The sequence below is a fragment of the Mus caroli genome, chromosome 4 (assembly GCF_900094665.2).
Source record: "Mus caroli chromosome 4, CAROLI_EIJ_v1.1, whole genome shotgun sequence".
Taxonomy (NCBI): Eukaryota; Metazoa; Chordata; class Mammalia; order Rodentia; family Muridae; genus Mus; species Mus caroli.
The window spans coordinates 117,696,513-117,718,108 of NC_034573.1; the positions used below are offsets into that span (position 1 = coordinate 117,696,513).

General features: G+C 45.4%; 1 protein-coding gene across 1 annotated transcript in view; it reads right to left on the reverse strand.

The window, feature by feature from the left end:
* Positions 1–17,134: 17,134 nt before the first annotated feature.
* C4H1orf94 (chromosome 4 C1orf94 homolog) overlaps positions 17,135–21,596 on the reverse strand; it is a 43,402-nt gene continuing 38,940 nt past the window's right edge. Inside the window, exon 7 of the mRNA XM_021160347.1 lies at positions 17,135–17,596. Coding sequence (XP_021016006.1) covers positions 17,521–17,596 — 76 coding nt within the window. The 3' untranslated portion in view covers positions 17,135–17,520. The remainder of the gene's footprint in view (positions 17,597–21,596) is intronic.

Below are 21,596 nucleotides of genomic sequence, written 5' to 3' on the forward strand. Positions count from 1 at the left end.
GTCTCACACACAGGCCCAGCCCACTGCCCCCCTCTGCTGCTGAGAGTCAAATCTCCTAACTCTGAGTCCACTGCACCTAAGAAGGGTTGAGTGGTGTCTCAGCTCCTTTCACTTGGAGACTTTTTTTTTTGCCATTGTTCCCCACGCATGCTCATCTTCTCCTGAGACATGACAAAGCACTACCTGCTTAACAGACCCAGGCACCCAGGTACAGAATTCCGTGATTTATTCAGAGCAGTTCGGGTTCCATGTTGGGATTCTCCGCTCAGAGTCTCCCGAGTCTGAAGTCAAGGGATCCGCTGATGCCGTTCGCACTGGGAACTCAGAGTTCATGGCCACACTCCTTCAAGTTGCTGGCAGGATTTAGCTCTTTGCTGTCTATAGGGATCATACCCAGCACCAAGAGCTCACTCTCCTGCCCTTGTCACATGGGCAACTCCCTGTTCAAAGCCAGGTCCCACAGCTGAGTCTTTCTTTGGTTCTCTCTCTCCAGGAAAAGCCTTTCCAGGATTCCCTCCCTAAGCCTTAGCATACACCATATGATACAGCCAAATCATGGGAGTGGTGTCTCATAGCCACACCATCCTCTCCACACAGGAGAGAGGCTGCGTGTCCTTGGGGGAACTGCCTGTTGTTGCACACACTTGGACTCTACTGTCCCCATTCAATGCCACCATCTCCGTTCTCCTGCCTTTTCCACTCAGCTCAGATGTCCCAATATAACAATAGCAGTTTCCCCTTTATTCTTCCTAACAGCCATGCTCTCACTTTACATATAATATTATCTACTCTCCATAACAACCATATGGAGTAAATATGACTGCTATTCTTTGCACATAAAGTTTCCTCTACCGAGCACTGCCTGCCCCCCCCCGCCCCACCCCCCCCCCCCCCGCTGCCCGCCATTCTCTTGGTCCGCTCTGATCTGCATTCAAGTGTCGCCTTCTTAGAGAAGCTCTTCCTGATGATCTCTGATGGTTCATCTTGATTGTCAGCTTGACAGAATTTAGGATCATCGAGGAGACAAACCTCCAGGTTTCACTGAGGCAGGAAGTCCCACCTTGAAGGTGGGTGGCGCCATCCTTGAGTTGGGGGTCTCGGTGCAGTGTGCTCCTCTCTCTGCTCCCTGATGGCATCTGATGATTAATCATGAGTGTCAGCTTGATGGGGGGATGTAGAATCACCATGGAAACATGTCCTTGGGCCTATCTATGAAGGCTTATTTAGATTAGGTCATTGAGATGGGAATGCCTAACCTCAATATGGTGGCACCATTTCATGGGCTATGGTCAAGGACTAACTCAAAAGAAGAGAGAGAGCTGATCACACGCATTCATTTCTCCACCCTCTGTCTGAAGGTGCAGTGTGGCCAACTGCTTCAAACTTCTGTAGCTGTGACTTCTCTGTGATGGTGGCTGGTACCCTGAAGCTGTTAAAGTCAGAGCAAACCTCCCTCCCTCCCTCCCTCCCTCCCTTTTATTGCCTTTGTTAGTGTATTTTGTCCCAACAGCAAGAAAGTGATACATTTGAGGATGTACATGTAATCAGCTTCCTCTAGCTCCTTCAATCATGCCTTCCCCACCACGGCAAACTCTGCCCTCAAAATACAAGCTCAGATAAGCTTTTGCTTCCTTAAGTTGATTTTATCAGGTACTTTATCAATACATGAGAAAAAAACCGACCAACCCAGGCTCCCTAACTCTGCTGGGAAAGCCAAGTTCACCCAGGTATCGTCTTCTCTGCCCTATGCAGATCCGAAGACAACTTATCGAAATGGTGTAAAGTCAGTGCTTCCCCATAGAGACTCCTGGCTTTTCTGCTCCATTATGGAAAGTCACAATAGCTGTTCTCGTAGCCTGCTCATGGACATAAAGAGTACCAACAAGAAGCTATAGGGCGCCCCATCAGAAGAGTTGAGTATGTTGTGGTTGGGGATGGACTATACCCGCAAGCTGTGAGCTGAAATAAACCCTTCCGTCCTAAGTTGCCTTGGTCAGATAGTCATCACTGCCATGAGAAAGTCAACCGACACATGACTGTATCTAAAAATAGCTCCTCAGAGAATGCTGACTAACGAATCCAGAGGAGATGAGGGTAGACTTTAAAGCTATCACGACTGGTCAGCCATTGTGTTGGTGGCTGGTTTGGGTGAGGTTCATCTTCCTGAGGACAATTGCTGAAGGGAGTCAGATCAAGCTTGGATCACCATGTGGCATCAGGGTGTCTCTCCATGAAATAGTTGTTCACCATGAAAGAAAAAGAAATCGTGCCTTTCTTTCCTTCGTTCTGCAGAAGGATGGGAAATGCCACTTTAGCTGATTCAAGCTAATCCCATCAGTGATGGGACAAAGCTACCAGGTACCTCCTGGTGTGATACACTAAGAGGGACAAGCCATGGCTTGCAGTTTTCCTGTCACATCAAATGTGCCCAAATGGAGAGATTGCTCTGCAAAATAACTGCTCTGTATTTCAAAGGATTGGATGGTTAAAGTATTTCATTGGTATAACTTAAATTTTAATAAGATTTATGGAGTAGTATTGATATTAACATCCTGACTGAGGATGTCAGATCACTATTAGACTGTTAATTGTACAAATAACAGGTTTTGTGTGTGTGTGTGTGATTGACACCCACAATGTTAAATGAACTCAAATATTAAGCATTAAAGCAACAAATAACCTAATCAGTAAATGGACAAACCAACTGAACACTTTTTACATGCAGAAACACAAATGGCCAATAAATACAGGGGGAAATGTTCAACAGCTTTAGCCATCAGAGAGACACCGATCAACACTACACTGAGATTCAATCTCGCCCCAGCCAGTAGGGCTATAATCAGAGAAAGAGAACAGTAACAAATGTTGTCAAAGATGGGGTGGGAAACACCCTTATACACTACTGCTGGAAATTTGAACTGATGCAGCCACTAGGGAAATCAATATGGAGGTTCCTTGCAATACTAAAAATACAATGACCACATGATCCAGCTCAGGGGGTCAGAACAAGATAGCCCGGAAAGTAACCCAGTTTTGAATACCTGGCCCCCACTTAGCTGGAGGAAGTATGTCACTAGAAAGAGACATTGAAGTTTCAAGAGATTCACACCATTTCAAGATAGCTCTCTGTTTCCTGTTTGTGGATCAAGATGTGAGCTCTCAGCTTCCTGCTCCAGCCACCACGCCCTGCCTGTTTCTATGCTCCTCACTGTGATGCTAATTGATGCTTATCCCCCTGGTAAACCCAAAGAAAAGTAACTAGCACAACACTCTTACCTATATCCTTGCAGGAATCAAAGCCAGCAGACAGCAGAGGAGCCTGCAAGCCCCTGTTTACTGCAGCGCTCTTCAGAACAGCCATTGTGGAATCAGCTCATCAGCGGGTGAACGGATGAAGAAAATGTAGCACCTATACAGAATGTTGTTTATCCATTAAGGAGAATGCAGGAGTGTCGCTTCCAGGAAAATGGATGGCACTAGGAGCGATCACGTTGAATGTAATAAGCCAGAGTTGGTAAGACAGGTACTGCATTCCTCATATTAGGAACCCACAGTTTCCTGATCTTTTTGTATAATTGTTCTGTCACTCTGCAACAATAAAACAGCCCTTGCTCCTAAGAGATACATACTAATGTATTTCAAACTCAGGGACGGCCTACCAGGAGCCTGCTTTCAAATCCAAGGATGCTCCAAGGATGATGCTACTAACGGAATGATGATGATGATGATGTAAACATGGCAAGATGAGAAGTTAGAGAATCTGTGTGGAAGGTATGGGGGATCTCTTTCTCTCAGCTCTTCTGTATCTTTGAAATTATTCCAAAGTAAATTTAATCAAGAGAAAAGGACATATAATAAGCACAGCACTCCTCATCTCTTCCACTGCTCTTCTCTGCAGACTGCCATCACTGTGTGCTTTTTACTATCTAACTTAACTGTCAGGACCTCCCCAGAGAGTAAGCACCATTACTATATCTTGCCCTTTCAACCCCTCCTCATGGAAATCCCTTTTCCTCTGGGTATCTCCAAGCTGCTCCCCAACTCTTGCCTTTCTGATGCTCACAGCCACACACTCATGTCTTCCTTGACTAGGCAGCCACGTTGTTCACCGCTGCATCCTCTGCCTCTTCCACAGCACCTGGTAAGCACTGCACACTCACTAAACAGCTCCATCACCAGAACGAGACTTAGAGAAGATCATAGGCGGTAGAACCAGGCATTGAATGAAGGCAAACGATTCTAGAATCAGAGACAACTCCATCGTGTTGGCTCTTCTTTCCCAAGAACCTCTTTAGCTCACCTCCACTCTCAACAAGATAGCTGTTAGAGACACTTCTTAACATGGCTCCCAATAGCCTTCAAATTCTCATATTTGTGGCTTTGGGAGATCTTTCCCCTCCCCCCTTCCCTCTTCCACAATTGGCCTAGGTATAAAAGACTATGACTTCCATCTTGCTAGCAAACTCTTTCTGGTATGTTCCCTGCCTTCGTTCTGACTTACCACAGCTCTACACCCTCACCTCAGTTTCCCCTGACCTGTCGAAGCTGGTCTTTGGCACAGTTTGTAAGATACTCATCAGAGAGGTCCACTGGGCAAGGAATCAAGGGAGACTTCTAACCAATGGTGTGCGAGACAAATATAGAAGTAGTTACCTTAGAAACAAATCTTCCCCAGTCAAGCCCTCCCACCAGACTGCAGCCCCAGCAGGCACTTAGATCACAGCCCAGGAGTGATCTTAAAGCAGAGGACCCAGGTAAGACAGGTCAAGGTTTCTGAGTCCCAGGAAAGGGATAATAGATGCCATTCTTTGAGGCCAGTGGGTCTTAGTATTCATCTAAGAAACACAGCTCGCCATGAAGTACAGATATCACCTTAGGGTAAAAGGTTAGAAAAGGTGTTCTAAGAAAATGGACTCAAGAAGCAATCAGGCAGAGCTATTTTAATATCTGACAAAATAGACTTCAAAGCAAAACTAATCAGAAGAGATAGGGAAGGAGACTACATACTCATCAAAGGGAAAAAAAATCCACCAAGAGGAGATTGCAATTCCAAACATCTATGCACCAAATGCAAGGGCACCCAAGTTCATAAAAGAAACACTGCTACAGCTAAAATCACATCTTGGAGCAATTTGCTGCAGAACGGTGGCTGGCTAATATTCCACCCCCTGCATCTGCACTTCTCCATAATAACCAAGAGCTCTGGGTATGTATCTGCCTGTGTTTGCCCCCCCTTCCTATCACCCACACTTCAAACTTCCAGGCACAAACTGTGATTTGCTTCCCACTTTCTCATAGCACGGTACTTGTTTGATCTCCGTAATTCAAGGAACGCTTCCACACTGTCGGTGACTCCGTACAACAAGTACAGCTGCTGTGGAAACCAGTGTGGTCGTGCTGCTGAGCGCTGCAAAGTGACCTAACCTGCCATTCCGTTATATCGCTCCTAAGTACACATCCTTTTATATTAGTATGCTAAATAGACCTTTTCTTCCATGTATTTTAGACGATTGATCATCCCCCCTTCTTTCTTCCCTAACAACCCCTTCTATACTTTCATGACTTTAAAATGATTCTATGTACAATATTTGCTTCTGAGCCCAGCTTACCTCACTTGACTTGATTTTCAATTGTGATGGCTGTTCCTGGTTGTCAACTTGACCACACCTGAAATGAACTGCAATCCAGAAATGGAGGGTACACCTGTGATCCAGATCTCGGGGCTTCTGAGCTGGATCTTCACATAGGATGACACACACTTTTGATCCAAATCTTGAGGCATACTGGCCATGAAAAGCTTTGGCTCAGGCAAGGTAGTACACACCTTTAATCCCAGGAGACAGAGGCAAGCAGATATCTGAGTTCAAGACGAACCTGGGACAAAGCAAGTTCCAAATCCAGGCGTGGTGGTACATACCTTTAATCTGGGCCACACCTTCTGCTGGAGGCCTACATAAGGATGATGGAAGAAGGAAGGCTCCCACTTCTTCATCCTTCCTATCACCCACACTTCAAACTTTCGGGCACAAACTATGATTTGCTCCCCCATTTTCTCATAGCACAGGTACCTGTCTGATCTCCAGAACTCAAGGAACGCTTCCACACTGTTGGTGGTGGTGGTGTAATGTAAGTGTGTAAAATGGTGTACAAGGCATATGTGTAGTCACTTTAGAAATAAGTCTTCCCCTGTCAAGACCTCTCACCAGACTGCAGCTCCAGGAGACACTTAGATTTCAAAGCAGGGGAGCCAGGTAAGACTGCTTGCACTTACTTGCCAGCACATCTGTTGGAACCTACTTCTTCAGGATTCCAGCTTAGACAGAAGGCGAGCTGGAACAATGAGCTTCTTGGAACTGAGCAACTACTAGATTCTTGGACTTGCCACTCACAGCTGCCCATTGCTGAGTTAGCTGGACTGCAGCATGTAAGTCATTCCAATGAATTCCCTTAATATAACAGAGACATTCTGTAAGTTCTGTGACTCTAGAGAACCCTGACTAATATACCAGCTTCCCCCCTTTTCCCACAAATGATTTCTTTCTTCTTAGTGGGGGAATAGTAGCTATTATATTCTACATTTTCTTCATCCATTGGTGTGGGTTCCCTCACTTGTCTATTGTTAACAATGCCGTGATAAACCTGGTTTAAAAGCCCCTCTGCTGTCTGCTGGTCTGAAACTTTTTTTTTATTTGCTTATCATACCTATTAGAGCATTTTTAAGAGAAAAAAAACTTGTCTTGAAATCCCTCATTAGAATTAAATTTTGGGATTCAAACATGGAGTACACTCCTTGATTGTAGCACTAGGAAGATCATGAATTCAAGGTCAACATGGGCTGCATAGCAAGATTCTGCCTTAAAATGACCTAGCCAAGTAAATGAATTAGGCTGGTGAATTAACATATGCATGTAGACAGTTATTTGAACCTAATAAAATTCTTAATTTTTGCAAATCTCTGAAGCAGAACCGGAATTGTGGACACTTTGTCATAGCTTGGCTCCCCACGAGGTCTCAGCTAGATGACCATCTGGTCCCCTAGACACTATGTATAAGTGACTTCTGCATATAATTCTTTTTTGTAAGTTATTTCTCTCTCTCTCTCTCTCTCTCTCTCTCTCTGTGTGTGTGTGTGTGTTTATGCAGGGTGGTGGGGGGAGTGTTCACATACCGTGGCATGCATGTATGTGATAACCAGAGGACGACTTTCAGGAGTCAGTTCCCTCCTTTCACCTTTCTGTGGCCTCTGGGGATTGAACTTGTGACATCAGGTTTCCATCATTAGGTGGCAAGTACCTTTACCCACTAAGCCATCTTGCCGGTCCCCCATGCAATTCTTGAAAATAGTATTTGTGACACTAAACTCCATAAGAGGACAGAGTGACCTGCCCATCTGCCTGTTCTAATTGATGTCCCTTTAAACTTTTCAAGGGAAACCATTTCTACTCCTTCCTCTTCACCACACAATGAGGTAGCTATAAAATTTTGTCTTGGAGTAATCACATCCCGAATCAATGGCTTCTTTTCTTGAGTTAAAAAAATCCCCCCCCTAACATGTTCATTTTAATTTAAAAAATGCTATTTTAAATGGTAGGGAGCCTTTTAATTCTCCACTCTGGGTTATAAAAAAAAATAATAGATAGGCAGAAATGTGTTATTAAAGCTATTTTTCTTGGCGTTCTGGTAATTTAATAAACTGCTGAAGCTCAGCCTTAAGACTTTATGATGCAGCAAGAGGGAGACTTGTCTGTTGATTAATAGCTTTTGATGGTCCCTCCCCCAGCCTCTGATTCCTGGGACGCATCCTGAAGGGCAGCAGGCTGCTACTGAAGAGGGAAGGAGGTGTGGGAAGCCTTGTGTAAATATGTTTGAGCTAAGGGATTTTACTCCAGGAACCAATCTCAGTCTGCCTCTGTCACTGTCTCTGTCTCTGTCTCTGTCACTGTCTCTGTCTCTCTCTCTCTCTCTCTATCTATCTATCTCTCAGACTTAGGTTGTTGGCAGATGGGTTGGTGTCACTCCAGAAAACAACTCTTGGGCTTGGCAGCTTCTGGGCCTTTCTTCAACCTCAGGAAGTTTCCACACCAAAGTCATTGAAGGGCCTCTTCTGATGCTCAGGCCCCATGACAAAATGCTGTATGCCGGGTGACTTAAACCAAAGCAAAGTATTTCTCTCAGTGCTGAATGTCGGAAGGACCAAGATTAAGATCAAGGTTGTTAAAACTTGATTGTTAAGTCCTCTGCCCGTGACTTGCAGGTAGATGATGTGGACCCTCATGCTCTCTTCTCCTCTGACCTAATGCTTCACAGAGTGAGCAAGCTCTCTATTATCTCTTGTTATTAAGACACTAACTCCATAATGACAGCTCCACTCTCAAGACCTCATTCAACCCTGGTCACTTCCCTAAAGTCCATCTCCAAAGAGTTCTGTCTTATCCCAGTGAGACTCGGACTCCCACCTGCTTGTTCCGTGTGGGAGGGCATAAGCATTCAGCCTATAACAGAGGAAGTGCTGGGTACCAGATCTGATCTTTGGCTCCAAACCCACTCCCAATGGTCCAGGCTGTTTCTACTCTACCTACTGCTTCCTTCCTAGGCTGTGCCAGTATGGGGCACTAGATGGAGACCCAAAGCTGGAGAAGGAAGGACAGTTTCCCATACAGCGTCAGTATTCTACTCTGGTCAGAATCATCTAGCAATGGAACTTATGCCCCTGCCCTACCCCAGACCCCAGTAGCCATTGTTCCATCCAGTTTATAAAATTCCAAAGACTTGGCAAAAACAGCCTCATTGTGGCTTCTTACAATGCCAACATCAGGAAACTGGTTCCTCCTCCTCCTCTCCCTCCTCTTCCTTAGAGGTGAAGAGCAACATCACCCATGAGTGATCTCCTCTCAGCCTGGAGACACAAACCCCAAACACATATCCCTACCCTCCACCGCAGATGCAGACATGAATTCCAGCTCTCCACAGCTTCTAAGGCTTTTGAATTTTAATAACCCCACCCCCTTCTGTTGATTGGCAGCCACTTCCTGTAGTTGCTGCTTTTTGGGTTACTCCCAGAATCTTTTTCATGCCTTTTCAGTTTTTCAATACGGGGCTAACAAATCTTTCTATTAAATTCTGTCTGTTGAAAGAGCTGATGTCTCTTGCCTTGTCCCTGACTCATAGCTGGAACCTGGCCTCATTTGACAGAACAATGGCATCCTGGGATACAGATGGACCTTTGGATCCTCCAAGACTTCCTCTCTTTTAAAGCAAAGCAAAGTGGCAAATGTGTTTCATTTACAAGTCTGAGGCCACTAAGCAAGTTTTCTGCCTCTCTCTTGGGTAATGTCTGGGTAGTATGTTGTGGCAAGGAAAACCTTCCCAATTGAAAAGGCTTTCTTCCTTCAGCCAGCTAGCTCTATTAAAGCAAATGTATGATAGCATAGCATCTAGTTCCATGTCTGATGAAAAGTTGAGGTGTCATAAATGACTTGGATAGAACTCTGCCCAAAATCTCTACTAAGCAAGCAAATGAATAGGAAGATGGATAGACCAATGAATGGCATCTTAATTTGGGTTTTATTGCTCTGAGGGCGCACCATGACCAAAGCAACTCTTATAGAGGACAACAATTAATTGGAGCTGGCTTACAGGTTCAGAGGTTATGTCCATGATCATCAAGGCAGCAGCATGGGAGCGCCCAGGCAGGCATGGTACAGGAGGAGCTGAGAGTTCTACATCTTGTTCCAAAGGCAAACAGGAGAAGACTGTCTTCAAGCAGCTAGGAGGAGGGTCTCAAAGCCCACTCCCATAATTTCACACTTCCTCCAAGAAGGCCACACCTATTCCAACAAGGCCACACCTCCTAATAGTGCCATTTCCCATAGGCCAGCATATTCAAACCACCGCACAAGGGTAGATGTTTTATGTATGAATGTATGTATGTATGCATGCATCTATGTATATTACCTGATCTCAAGAACATTTACTAGTGAGAAGAATTAACATCATTACTTCATTTTTAACATGGTAGGATTGGAAATGGCTATATGTGAAAGAAATTCTAAATAGCATTTAGTTTTAGCTAGAGTTTGCTCATGTACTCCAGGGCTGGCCTGGCTGCTCTGAGGCCAAGAGGATGCAAAGAGCTCAGCCCCATCTCTCCTGTGCTGTCAGCCTCACAGAGCATCCTCTACCTCCAAAGATCATGTGCAAATTCCTGCTTGCTTCCCATCTGGCCAAAGCCAGGTCATACATGCTAGGTAGTGAAGGGCCCATCTGCAAGTGAGGTGCTGGAACAAAGGGGACGATGGTCAAGAAAGATGCTGCAAGAGGACTGGAGTCCTGATGGAGGAGCTCCCTGCTTCAGGCAGCTGCCTTCCTTGCCATCCTTGTCCCGTGTGAGGGCCTACTGCCAATCCCTTCCAAGGGCCACACCTATTCCAACAAGGCCACACCTCCTAATAGTGCCATTTCCCATAGGCCAGCATATTCAAACCACCGCACAAGGGTAGATGCCAAGTGTCCATCCTCACACCCCCTTGCCTTGTGACAGTGGCTTAACACTGGAAAGTCACATAGAAGTCTTAGTAATCCAAAATATGAATAACAATGAAACAGACAATATAAGTTAGAACAAAGTTTATCCACTCTGGATTGTATTACTGGTAATAGGAAAGCAGGTGACAATACCGAGTTTGGGGGACTCACCGAGTAGCTCTCTAAACTTTATACTTTCTGCATAGGCAGTGAACCAGTATCTCCTGAGATTGTCATGAAGGAGATGCATGTAGCATGTGCTTGCCCCATCGATAGGCTTGGCCATAAGCAGTGGTTATTCAGAGTTTCTGGACCCTGTCGTGCAGTTTCTGGAACCCATGAAAGCATGTTACTTTTCCACTCTGTTGCTAAACTACACATGAGCTATTGTCCTGAAAATAACATTGTCCTGAGAATGGGGTTGATGGGGCAGGATGGATGAGTTGAAAACTGACCGCATGAAGGTTTCTTATAGACACCAAGTGTTCTAGTTTGGATAGGAAGTGTTTTCCCCAAAGGTTCATGGATTGAAAAGTTATCTGAGAGTCCTGGTCCATAAAGCCTTAAGACCTTGTCTCCCCTTAAGAAATTCTCAGGAGGGAAACACAGCTAACGGGGGAGCTGACAGAGCCCCAACTTCCAAATAACCTCCCACTCCCTGGTGCAGCTCACCCCTCAGGGGCCCCCAGAAATAGCCATGGGAAGAGGCATCCTGGGAGCTTTTTCTGACTCAGGATTTGGAAATCTGGGTGGGACCGAGAGCAGACAGCACTATTTTGAGATGTTCTGGAAACTTTGAGATGTGGAAGAGGTAGGTCACTAGGGGCAGCAGGTGCTGTGTGGTTCCTGGTTCCTGGTCCCTTCTTGTCATTTCTCTAATTCATGACCAGCTGTGAAGTGAACAGCTCTCCCCTGTCTCACATTCCCCTCCACAATCGTCTTCCCTACCGACATTCCCAGAGCCAAGTGATGGAGGACTGAACCTTCTGAGCCAAAGTACATCCTCTTTCCTTTAGGTTGTCTTTGTCAGACACTTTGGTCACAATAAAGAAAAGTTGACAAAAAGTCAAGAATCTTTAAAAGGTGTGTGTGTACATGCATATGCATGTATATGCATATGTGTGGTGGTATTTATGTATATATAATCAGATGTCACTTGTGTGAACTCCTAAAATGAGTTTGAGTGTCTATGTCCACACTGATACCTGGATGTCCCTCTAATAATCTCATCATCTTAGTAATGACTATGATTTAATAACTATTTTTAAAAAATCAAGGGCTGGTGTGATGGCTAGGGTAGATAAGAGCTGTTGCTGAACATGCATGCTGGGCCAAACTCCAAAAGTGTTGGGCCTCCTCACAGTACATTGTAAGTCTAGTTCTGGGGAAGGGGAAGGGACAGGAGGATTATTGGTATTTGCTGGCCAGCTGTCTAGCATAAAAATGGAGCATTTTAGACTCAGTGAGAGACTCTGTCTCCGAGGAATAGAGAGGAGACTGATAAAGATGATTAATGCTCTCCTCTGGTCTGTATGTGCACACAGATGGACATGGGTGCATACACCCGTGTGTATACACTCGGGGGTGGGGGTGGCAATGTGAATGGGCAGGGCACTGTGCCCATCTTTCTTTCAGTGAGTAAGGGGTCAGTTCCCCTGGATAGGGGATACCTTGAATGTTAGGCACTTTGTTTAAGGATGCCTCTTTTTATGACTGCCCATCTGTTTCTGAGGTCCCTTGGGAGGTGATCAGAGCCACAGAGTGTAGTGTTGTAACACTGGAAAGACGTTGGGCACTGGTGCCAGGCCCTCCCTTAACTAAGTTTTCCTTCAAGAACATCTTAAAGAAAACAGAACCACAATAACTTCAGAAAAATCTGAATCTCAGCCTGTGATGAAGCCTCTGGTATCAGGTACTGGTGGGTCAGGAGGCAGCTCAGCACAATTCAATGGGAATTTTTAACACCAACCTGTACTGGGCATCAAACTAGAGCATGTTCCAGATGCAATTTCTCTGTCTCTCTTCAAACATTTGTTTGACACACACACACACACACACACACACACACACACACATACACACACACATATATACAAAGAGCTGAAAAAATTCTCACCTCCAAGACATCAATCCCCATCCCATCCTCTATAAACCCATCCCATTTCACACAGGGAGCCCTTCAAACCTCTTGGTCCTTTATCTTAGTGTTCATAGCCAGGCTTCTAGGTGGTTCTGTGAGTTCCGGTGTCCCCAGAATAATCTATGTCACGTCTGACCTCCTGCCTTCCCATCATAATAAGCAACTTTGCTCTCCTTGCTTCTTACATCTGTCTTCCTCCTATGGTTATATCACCTTTTTTTTTTTTCTTAAATCCATATTAGGGCCACATAATGTCATTCACTGTTAATTGCTTTGGGGTTTTTTGTTATTTGACGTTTTAGCTAAAATTTCCCACTTCCACCAAATTCATAAAATAGCTGTCAGTATAATTTTCCAGAGTGACCTCTGATAATTAATCTACCACCATCCTATTCCCCAGCCTCTTCCCTTTCTAGATGTTTTCGACCTCCTACCCCAGTCTGAACTGCAGATGGTGGTGGCTTGAGGAAGGGCTCTGCTTTGTGTTTCCTGAGCCAAGCCCATCCAGTCTTCTCACCCTGGAAGTGTCCTGAGCATCCTTCTTGCCCTGAGTCCCTGTTTCCTTAGCACTGTCTCTTCTGTCTTGGTTGGTACCCTTGTCTTAGAGGACCATCTATCCTTCCCCCTACCTCCTGGCAAACACACAGGGAGATAAATGACTGGGCACTTTGCACATGTGAAAACATCTTCACTTCACCTTCATCCATTAGCTACTGGGTTTGGAATTCCAGATTGACGATCATTTCCAGCCAAAGTTATGACGTTGTCGGTGTATACCCTAGGCTCTGGTGTGTTGCCGTTGAGAACTCTGTGACCATGTACGTTGTATGTTCAAGGTTTTTCTGGAAGTTTTAGAATCTTACCTTTGTCCCTGATATTCCAAAATTTCCTAAGGCTATGCCTGAGTTTAAGTCTCCTCTGCTCACCTCTTGGGGTTTGGATCATCCATTTTCAGGGGTCACACCTCAGGATCCACCTCTGCATTTTCACTGCAACCGAGAACTCCAACTACCCAGATATCCAGGGCTCTGGACATAGCCTCACTTTGCCTTATCTTTTATGTCTTATCACCACTTCCTTTCTTATTCTCCTTTTCTTGAGATCTCTCTGATATTACCCTTCTAAGTCGATGACGAGGAAAAATGTTGAATAACAAGGAATGAAAACAAGACTCAAAAATTTTTTTTCTTCCATGTTTTTAGTCACTTTGCTTTCAGAAAAAAAATCCATCCTATAAATGAATGTATGAATAAACTGATTTCTATTACTTCCTTTAGAAATTTTTGATCTCTCTTTCTTTAGTTCATTTTTTTAAACCTTTATCTTGATGTCTCTTACTGGGAAATATCTATTCCTATTAACCATCAGGCCCTAATGTTGATTAGGACCTGATACCTTTGGTATTTACCAAAGTACATTCATGGGGGATGACTTCCAAAGACCTCTGAGCAGTTCTCTAAAACCCGGTTTCTCCATCATAGCCTAGCTGCTGCCCTCAGGGTATGTATGTGTATTCCTTTCCCAGTTTCCCATCTAGGTCCTCAATCCCACAACCTTAATGCATGGCCCCTGAGTCCCCGCTAGAGGCACTGTCTCATGTCTTCCATAGAACTTGTCTGTGCAGTTTGTGAGGCTAGGACGGAGGCTCCTTACAGTATCAACTCCTGGCTTGCATCAGCCTTGAGCCCTATGTTCCACAGTGTTCAGCACATGAAACCTCAAGGTCTAGGCTTTGAAACTCTGTAAGGAAGTGTGGCTTGCTGCTTGTCCTAGCTCCTTTGACACTCCTGTATCATGCATCCTTCCAAGGCACTTACCATATCTCCATTACACTTCTGCCTTGTGAACAGGGTAAATGTTCTGGTTAGTTTTAACTGTGGACTTGAAAGAGAAACTTAATAGAAATCATCTATGTCGAGTTGGCCTGTAGGGGGTTTTCTTGGTGTTGAGGTGGGAAGACCTAAGCCCATCGTGGGCAATACCATTCTCTACAGAGAGGGCGCTCTGACAATGCAACAGTAAAGAAGTGTAGAAGAAGCACACAGGCACCAAGAATGCATTTCTTTTTCTCTGATATTGACTGTGAGGCTCTACGTTCCTGCCTTGACTGCCCTACAATAATGGGTTATAACCTGGAATTGGAAACTGAAAAAAATTCTTCTTTCCCCATGATGCTTTTGATCATGGTATTTTATCATAGCATCAGAAATAAACTAGACAGTAGGGTTATAACTTCCCCAACTTTTATTAACTACGAAGTTTTATTATTGTTGTTATTTGGGAGAAAGTTTCAAGAGTAGGACAGATATATCTTTATTGCCCCCATCTTAAACTATAGTCTATATTGAGTAGACAGTAAGTCTGTCTTGAATCTACATCATCTTTTAATCCTCACAACTCTTGCCATTACTATTAATAGAACTCAGATCCAGAGGGGGTGAACTCTCTGCCAATGTCAAAGTTGGAAAGCTTCTAAGAAACAAGTTCTGATCAGGATTAATAGTGAACCCACATTCTCTCTGTCTCTCTGTCTCTCTATCCCTATCTCTATGTCTCTCTGTGTCTATCTATCTGTCTCTTTCTCTGACTCTCAACAAGCTGAGATCAGGGGAGGGTGGTAAACTATAGTCAAACTAAAGTAAGGCACCCTTAGGGGCTGTGATAGTTTACATTGTCAAGTGAACATGATCTCAACTTCCCTTGAAAATAACTCTCTGAGCATCTTGAAAAAAATTTCTAGATTAAGGGCATTGGAGAGGGGACCAACATTTTATTGGCTGGGATTATAGACTATTTACAAAGGAGAGAGTTGGCTGACTACAGCATCCGTCACACTTAGCTTCCTGGCTGCAGATGCAATGGAACCAGAGGCCCCGAGCTCCAGAAGCCAGGCCTTCCCCATCATGATAAGCTTCTCCTTGAATTGTAAATGGAAATAAACCTTCCTTCCTTGAGTTGCTTTGGCAACTAGTATACTCTAGTTCTGTGAGCAATGACAGGCAGAGGGTCTGAAAGGCGTCATTGTCTTGAGATGGGCTTAAGTCACAAAAATATTTCTTTTGGCCTCATAGTATGATGCCACTAGACTCACTGACCTTCCACTTTGGATTCTGGAAACGTAATCTCTTCCCTCAGTTTCCCTTAGGATCAATACCTCATCTTTCTCCATGGTCTAAATTTTGGGGTTCCTGTTAATTCTTTGGACCTCCACTTTGCATATTGCTTCTTCTTGCTATGCTTGGTTAATGAGCTGCTCAATGTTAATTACCTTCCTGGTTTCTGAAACAAAATACCCAGCCAAAGCAACTCAAGGAAGGAAGGTTTGTTTCCATTTAGAGTTCAAGGAGAAGCTTATCATGATGGGGAAGGCCCCACTGCTGGAGCTCGGGGCCGCTGGTTCCATTGCATCTGCAGCCAGGAAGCTAAGTCTAATGCTCTTCAGACTAGATTATAGTCACTGTAGTGTTTGGTTTCCAGGTACCCAGCATGGTCGATAAGAGCATTATAGAGGCAATTTGAGTGGCAGTCCGTCTGCATGCATGGACCGATGAGTGCATCCTGACATGAACAAGCTCTGTTTAACTTCATCTTGGTAACAAGCGTTAAAAACACATCATACAGATTTCACTTCTCAGACCAACTCTGGTTGATAATAGCTGCTTGCAGCACCATCAGGAGAACTTTTCTTCAGCTCTGTCCAGCCTCTAGGGAATAAAATCCTACGGTTGATTAGCGATGCCTGCCACCCATGGGTGTAAAACTGGAGAAGCAATTCACACTGTCCCCGATTTCCATAGCGCATCCTTCATAAATGTTTCCAGGCATTTCTCTGCATTGTTATTCAAGTTAATGGTCAGAATTGGACCGGACAGAGCCAAGGACAGTGTCATTAGGTGCAGTGTTGAGGCTGGCCTCGAGGTTGGCACCAGCGTGCCATCATTGATATGTGTGCGTGCATGCGTGCGTGTGCGCATGTGCGCGTGCGTGTGCATGTGTGTGTGTGTGTGTGTGTGTGTGTGTGTAAGGATGAGGATCAGATGATAGCTTTTAGGAATCAGTTCTCTCCCTTTACTAACTGGGTCCCAGAGATAGAAATCAGGTCATGAAGCCTGACTGGCTGAGCCATCTTCCCAGCCCTTAAGATCCATTTTGAAATTGTGTTCTATGCCAATGCTGGGTCCTGGGGAGATTTTTTTGCAAGACTTCTACCTGGGACAGACCCCAGGGAGAGTGGTTTTTGTATAATGACTCTTCTAGGAATGCAGAATCTGGGCTGTCAGGGAATAAGGGAATCCCAGTGGGGGGAGAGATAAATGCTCAAGCTTTTGACTCCTGAGGTCCCTCCTGTAGATAAGATCGCTCCCAAGGCCCCCCGCTCTGTGTCTGAAGAAACATCGGGGCTCATGGGAGGGGGACGAACAGTAGAGATCACGTAAAGCACAGCAAAAGAAATGAACAGGCACACGCGGGTTCAAGCAGCTCCTAGTTTTATCATAAAATACAAACGTTCTAAATTAAGTGTCTTACTGTCTATCTTACCAACAACAACAAAAACAAAAACCAGTCATGTTAGCTAAATACAGATGCCTGTGTGGTCTTACAAATGGGGGGTGCGTCTGTGGTGAGCACTACACGCGAGGGGGCGCGATGCAGGTGAGTGTTGGCCAGTAGAGGAATCTGGTCTTGCTGTTTTCTGTCGGCCACCTGGTTGGAACCTTGGCTTTCCAAACTTCACACCAAGCTGTTGCAGAATCCAGAATTCCAGAACCTTTAGCCCTGATCCAAGGGCAAAGAGAGGTGGAGGAGAGAGAGAGAGAGAGAGAGAGAGAGAGAGAGAGAGAGAGAGAGAGAGAGGTCTAAAAGCGTATGCCATTCCCACTGGAGGAAAAATAGGGGCTGTTCATCAGGGGGCCGCTGGGCGCCGAGTTGAACCTGGAAGAGAGGGGCAACGGGTGCTGAGACGAAGTCTTTGGTGTTCCAGGAGAGATTGGAAAAAAGAATCTATTGATTTTTTTTTCCATTAAAGGTTAGGAAGCTGGGACAGGTTTAGAAGCTGAAAGCTTTAGCATCTTATAAAGTCTTTGGCTCCAGGCAAGTCTGACACAAAATCACACAGTTAAAGGACAATGAAGAGTTGTGTCCTCTACTACATTGGCTCAGGGAGCTGCGGGGAGCACGTAAGGATGACATTTAGAGTTCCATGTTGTCTCCAGTTAGGGGCCACAAAGAAGGAAGTTTCCTGGATCTGAGCCCCTCACCTGTAGGCCTGCTCGAACCTATCTGTCTCAGAGGACCAAATTGCATTAGGGAAGTCCACAACATCACAGAAAACAGGTCTGTCCTGGCAGCTGATCTGAGTTCAGCCAATACCAGTGTGTCTTCCCAGCTCAGCTAGCTTTCTGGATCAGCCTTGCTAAGTCACACCCTTTCTTTCAACACTCCTCTGAGAAGTAGCCTTGCGACACCACTGACTGAGTGCCTGCCTTGTTGTGTGACCCTCAGGGAAGAACGAGCAAAGATGTATGTCTCTGCTTCGAAAAGCAGAAATCCCCATACCTCTCTGCTGCCTTTACGGGCACTCTTGTATGCTTACTTCAAAACAGAGCTCAAAGGCCATCTCCTCTTCGGTGAAGCTTCCCCTGACCTCTTTGGACCGAACAGCTAACACAGACTCCTGGGATCTGACTGCAATTTCTTCACCCATGTCCTATCAGACTTCGGATGGAACCGGGGCTTAATACCAATTGCCGCAGAGCAAACGGCCAGATTTAGTTTAATCCAGGCATTCTCAACCACTTTTCCGCTAGGCAGATGCATATTATAAAAGAGAGTCACCTTCAAGGCACTCTCCCATAAAATGAAGAAACAACAAAGGGGGAGGGGAAGGGAGGGACAGAGTGATGGAAGCAGACCACGGTGAGTGTGTTAATTGTGTGCTCCGTACCATCTGTGGCTCTCTAGTGGCGACAGTCCATAGACCAGCTAAGGTTTGGGTGATATTCCATTTTCTTCTAACTAAAATAAGTTCCAGAACAACAGAGAGAAGACCTCGCTGTTCAGCACCCAACCCAGGGCTTAGCCAGCACACCCCTAATAGGAAAATTGTTTGTGGAAACCACATCTCTGTTCTTCCTTTTAAAAGCCATCCTGGAGGGGCTGGTGAAGTGGATCAGCAGTTAAGAACATCCTACAAGGACCCAGGTTCAATCCCCCACATACACAAGATGGTTCACCGCCATCTCTAACTCTGGCCCCAGGGGATCTTAACTCTTCTTCTGACTTCCTTGGGCAGCATACACACAGTGTACAGACATACATGCGGGCAAAAACACACATATGCATGAAAGAAAAAAACATGCTACATTATAAGTGATTAAATGTGGTGTAGGCATGGTATGTGCATGTTATCCCAGGACTTGGTGGCGGCGGGGGGGGGGGGGGTATCGGAAGATCACAAATTTGAGTTCAAATCAGTCTTAGCAGACCTTGTCTCATAAAACCAAGGGCTGAGGTGTGTTTCTGTGGTAGAGAGGTTGTCTGACATTTGGAAGGCCCTGAGTTTAATCCCCAGCCCTGGCAGAAAAGAGTGATGCTATTATAAGTTAAGATACTCTGGATGTTTGGTCTGGTTTATAAAATAAAAGCTGAAACAGTAACAATGGTTATGAACAGCAATTTAACCACGTCGTGTCTCATATCTGATCTCTTCACCCTGTGTCCCTAGCTCCTCTGGGTTGTTGCTTAGAATCATGTCATCTGCCAAGGTTATGGTCCAGACATCATGAAGACAGGGCCCGGGGAGAAGCAGTGTCTATGGACTAGAGCTACCAAGGAATACTTCCTGGAGAAGATGGGAGATGAGGAAGAAGGAGAAAGTCTAGCAGCTCCTTAACAGTGGTTCTCAACCTTCCTAATGTTGTGACCCCGTGACAGAGCTCCTGATGTTGTAGTGACCCCCCACCCCCAGACATAAAATTATTTTCATTGCTACTTTATAAATGCACTTTTGCTACTGTTATGAATCAAAATGCAAATGTCTGTGTTTTCCGATGGATGGTCTTAAGTGGCCCCTGTGAAAGGGTTGTTTGAGCCTCAGAGGGGTCGTGACCCACAGATTGAGAACACTGCCCTAGAGCTCAGAGACCAAGCACGTTGGCTTACTCAAGATGGTTGACATAATGCTGTTTCCAGAGCAAGTATTGCTCACGCCCCGTAAAGGCTCACCCTGATTATTTTATTGCTTGGAGGATAAACTGTGTGGCAGTCATCCCTGATGGGGAATGTAAATCAGCTTGGCAGAGGCACAGAAGGGCTTTCCTCCTCCTCTGAGATGGGGGAGCTTGATCCTTCCTCTCTCAGTTCATCCCCCTCCTCTCCTCTCGCTTCCTCTGCTTCTAATGACCCTGCCTGTCGTCCAGACCGAGCTGCCCACCATGCATACATCTTCCCTTGACGAATCCAGCCTCACCAGGTCTTGTCCAATGCTCGGCTTCATAAAATTCTCAACAACCGTATTACCCAGAGTTCCTTGTGTTGGCTCCCATAGTACCAAGTTCTCATTTCTCCACTCTGATCCTGGCTCCCTTGGGCTCTATGACAGATCGTGGCTGCACGTGGCTTCCATTCTTTTCCTGACTGTTCCATTGCACACACATAGACACATAAGCCACATATACTCTCTCCCACACACTCCACATACTCATACACAGACACACACCATACACACTACACACACCCCATAACACACACACAGAGACACCACTAGAAGCTTCTCCCTAATTCTTTCCTGGTCCCTTTGCCCCTTCCAGCCCCTCTACCTGCTAGAGACCCCAGGGCTATATCCTTGCATCTTCTCTACATGTGTCCACTCCCTGGTAATTCACGCTGTTCCATACCTTCATTTATCATCCGTATTCTACCAGCCACCAAATTCACTGCCAGCTCCAACCTTTCCCCCCTCACAGCTCCAGGATCCTGTATCCACTTGTCTATCAATAATTCTACCCACCTCTCTGTGATGATTTGAATGAGAAATGACCCATGCCCCCATAGTCTTAGGCATTTCAACAGTAGTCCCCATTTGGTGACACTGTTTGGGGGAAGTTTAAGAGGTGCTTCCTTCTAAAGGACAGAACTGTATTATTGAGGAGCAGGCTTCGAGGGTGCACAGTCTCTCCTCATATCTGGTGTGCTCTAATTCACTGTGGTTCACAATGTAAACTCCTGTCCCCACCTCCATACCTGCCCTCCAAGATGGTATCTCTCTGAAACCATTTGGTGGTTTGAATAGGTATAGCCCCCATAAACTCATGTGTTTGAATGCCTGGCCCATAGGGAGTGACACTATGAAGAGGTGTGGCCTTGTTGGAGGAAGTGTGTCACTGTTGGGGTGGACTTTGATATCTCTTATGTTCAGGCTTCACCCAGTGTGACACACAGTCCTTCTGCTGACTTCAGATCAAGATGTAGAACTCTCAGCTCCTTCTCCAGCACTGTGGGACCTACACTCTGCCATGCTTCCTACCATGAAGTTAATGGACGGAACCTCTGAAACTGTAAGCTAGTCCCAATTACATGTTGTCTTTTATAAGAGTGGCTGTGGTCACGGTGTCTCTTCACAGCAATAAAATCCAAACTAAGGCTTACGGTTGTGAGCCAAACTAACCTTTTCCTTCTATACATTGCTTCTGGCCATGGTGTTTTACCACAGTGAGAGAAGGTGACTAAGACTTCAGCATTCAGGAGTTGATAAGCAGCCTTGTTCTAGTCATTTACAACCTAGGCATTTGCCGCTGCCGCTCATCCAGTGCACAGATCAGAAGCCTAAGACGTGTGCCCTGGTCCTTGTGCCATGTGAAACCATGATCAAGCCCGACTGACTGCCAAGAAAGTGAACATCCTACCTACATCAGTTCACTTGTCTCTTTTCTGA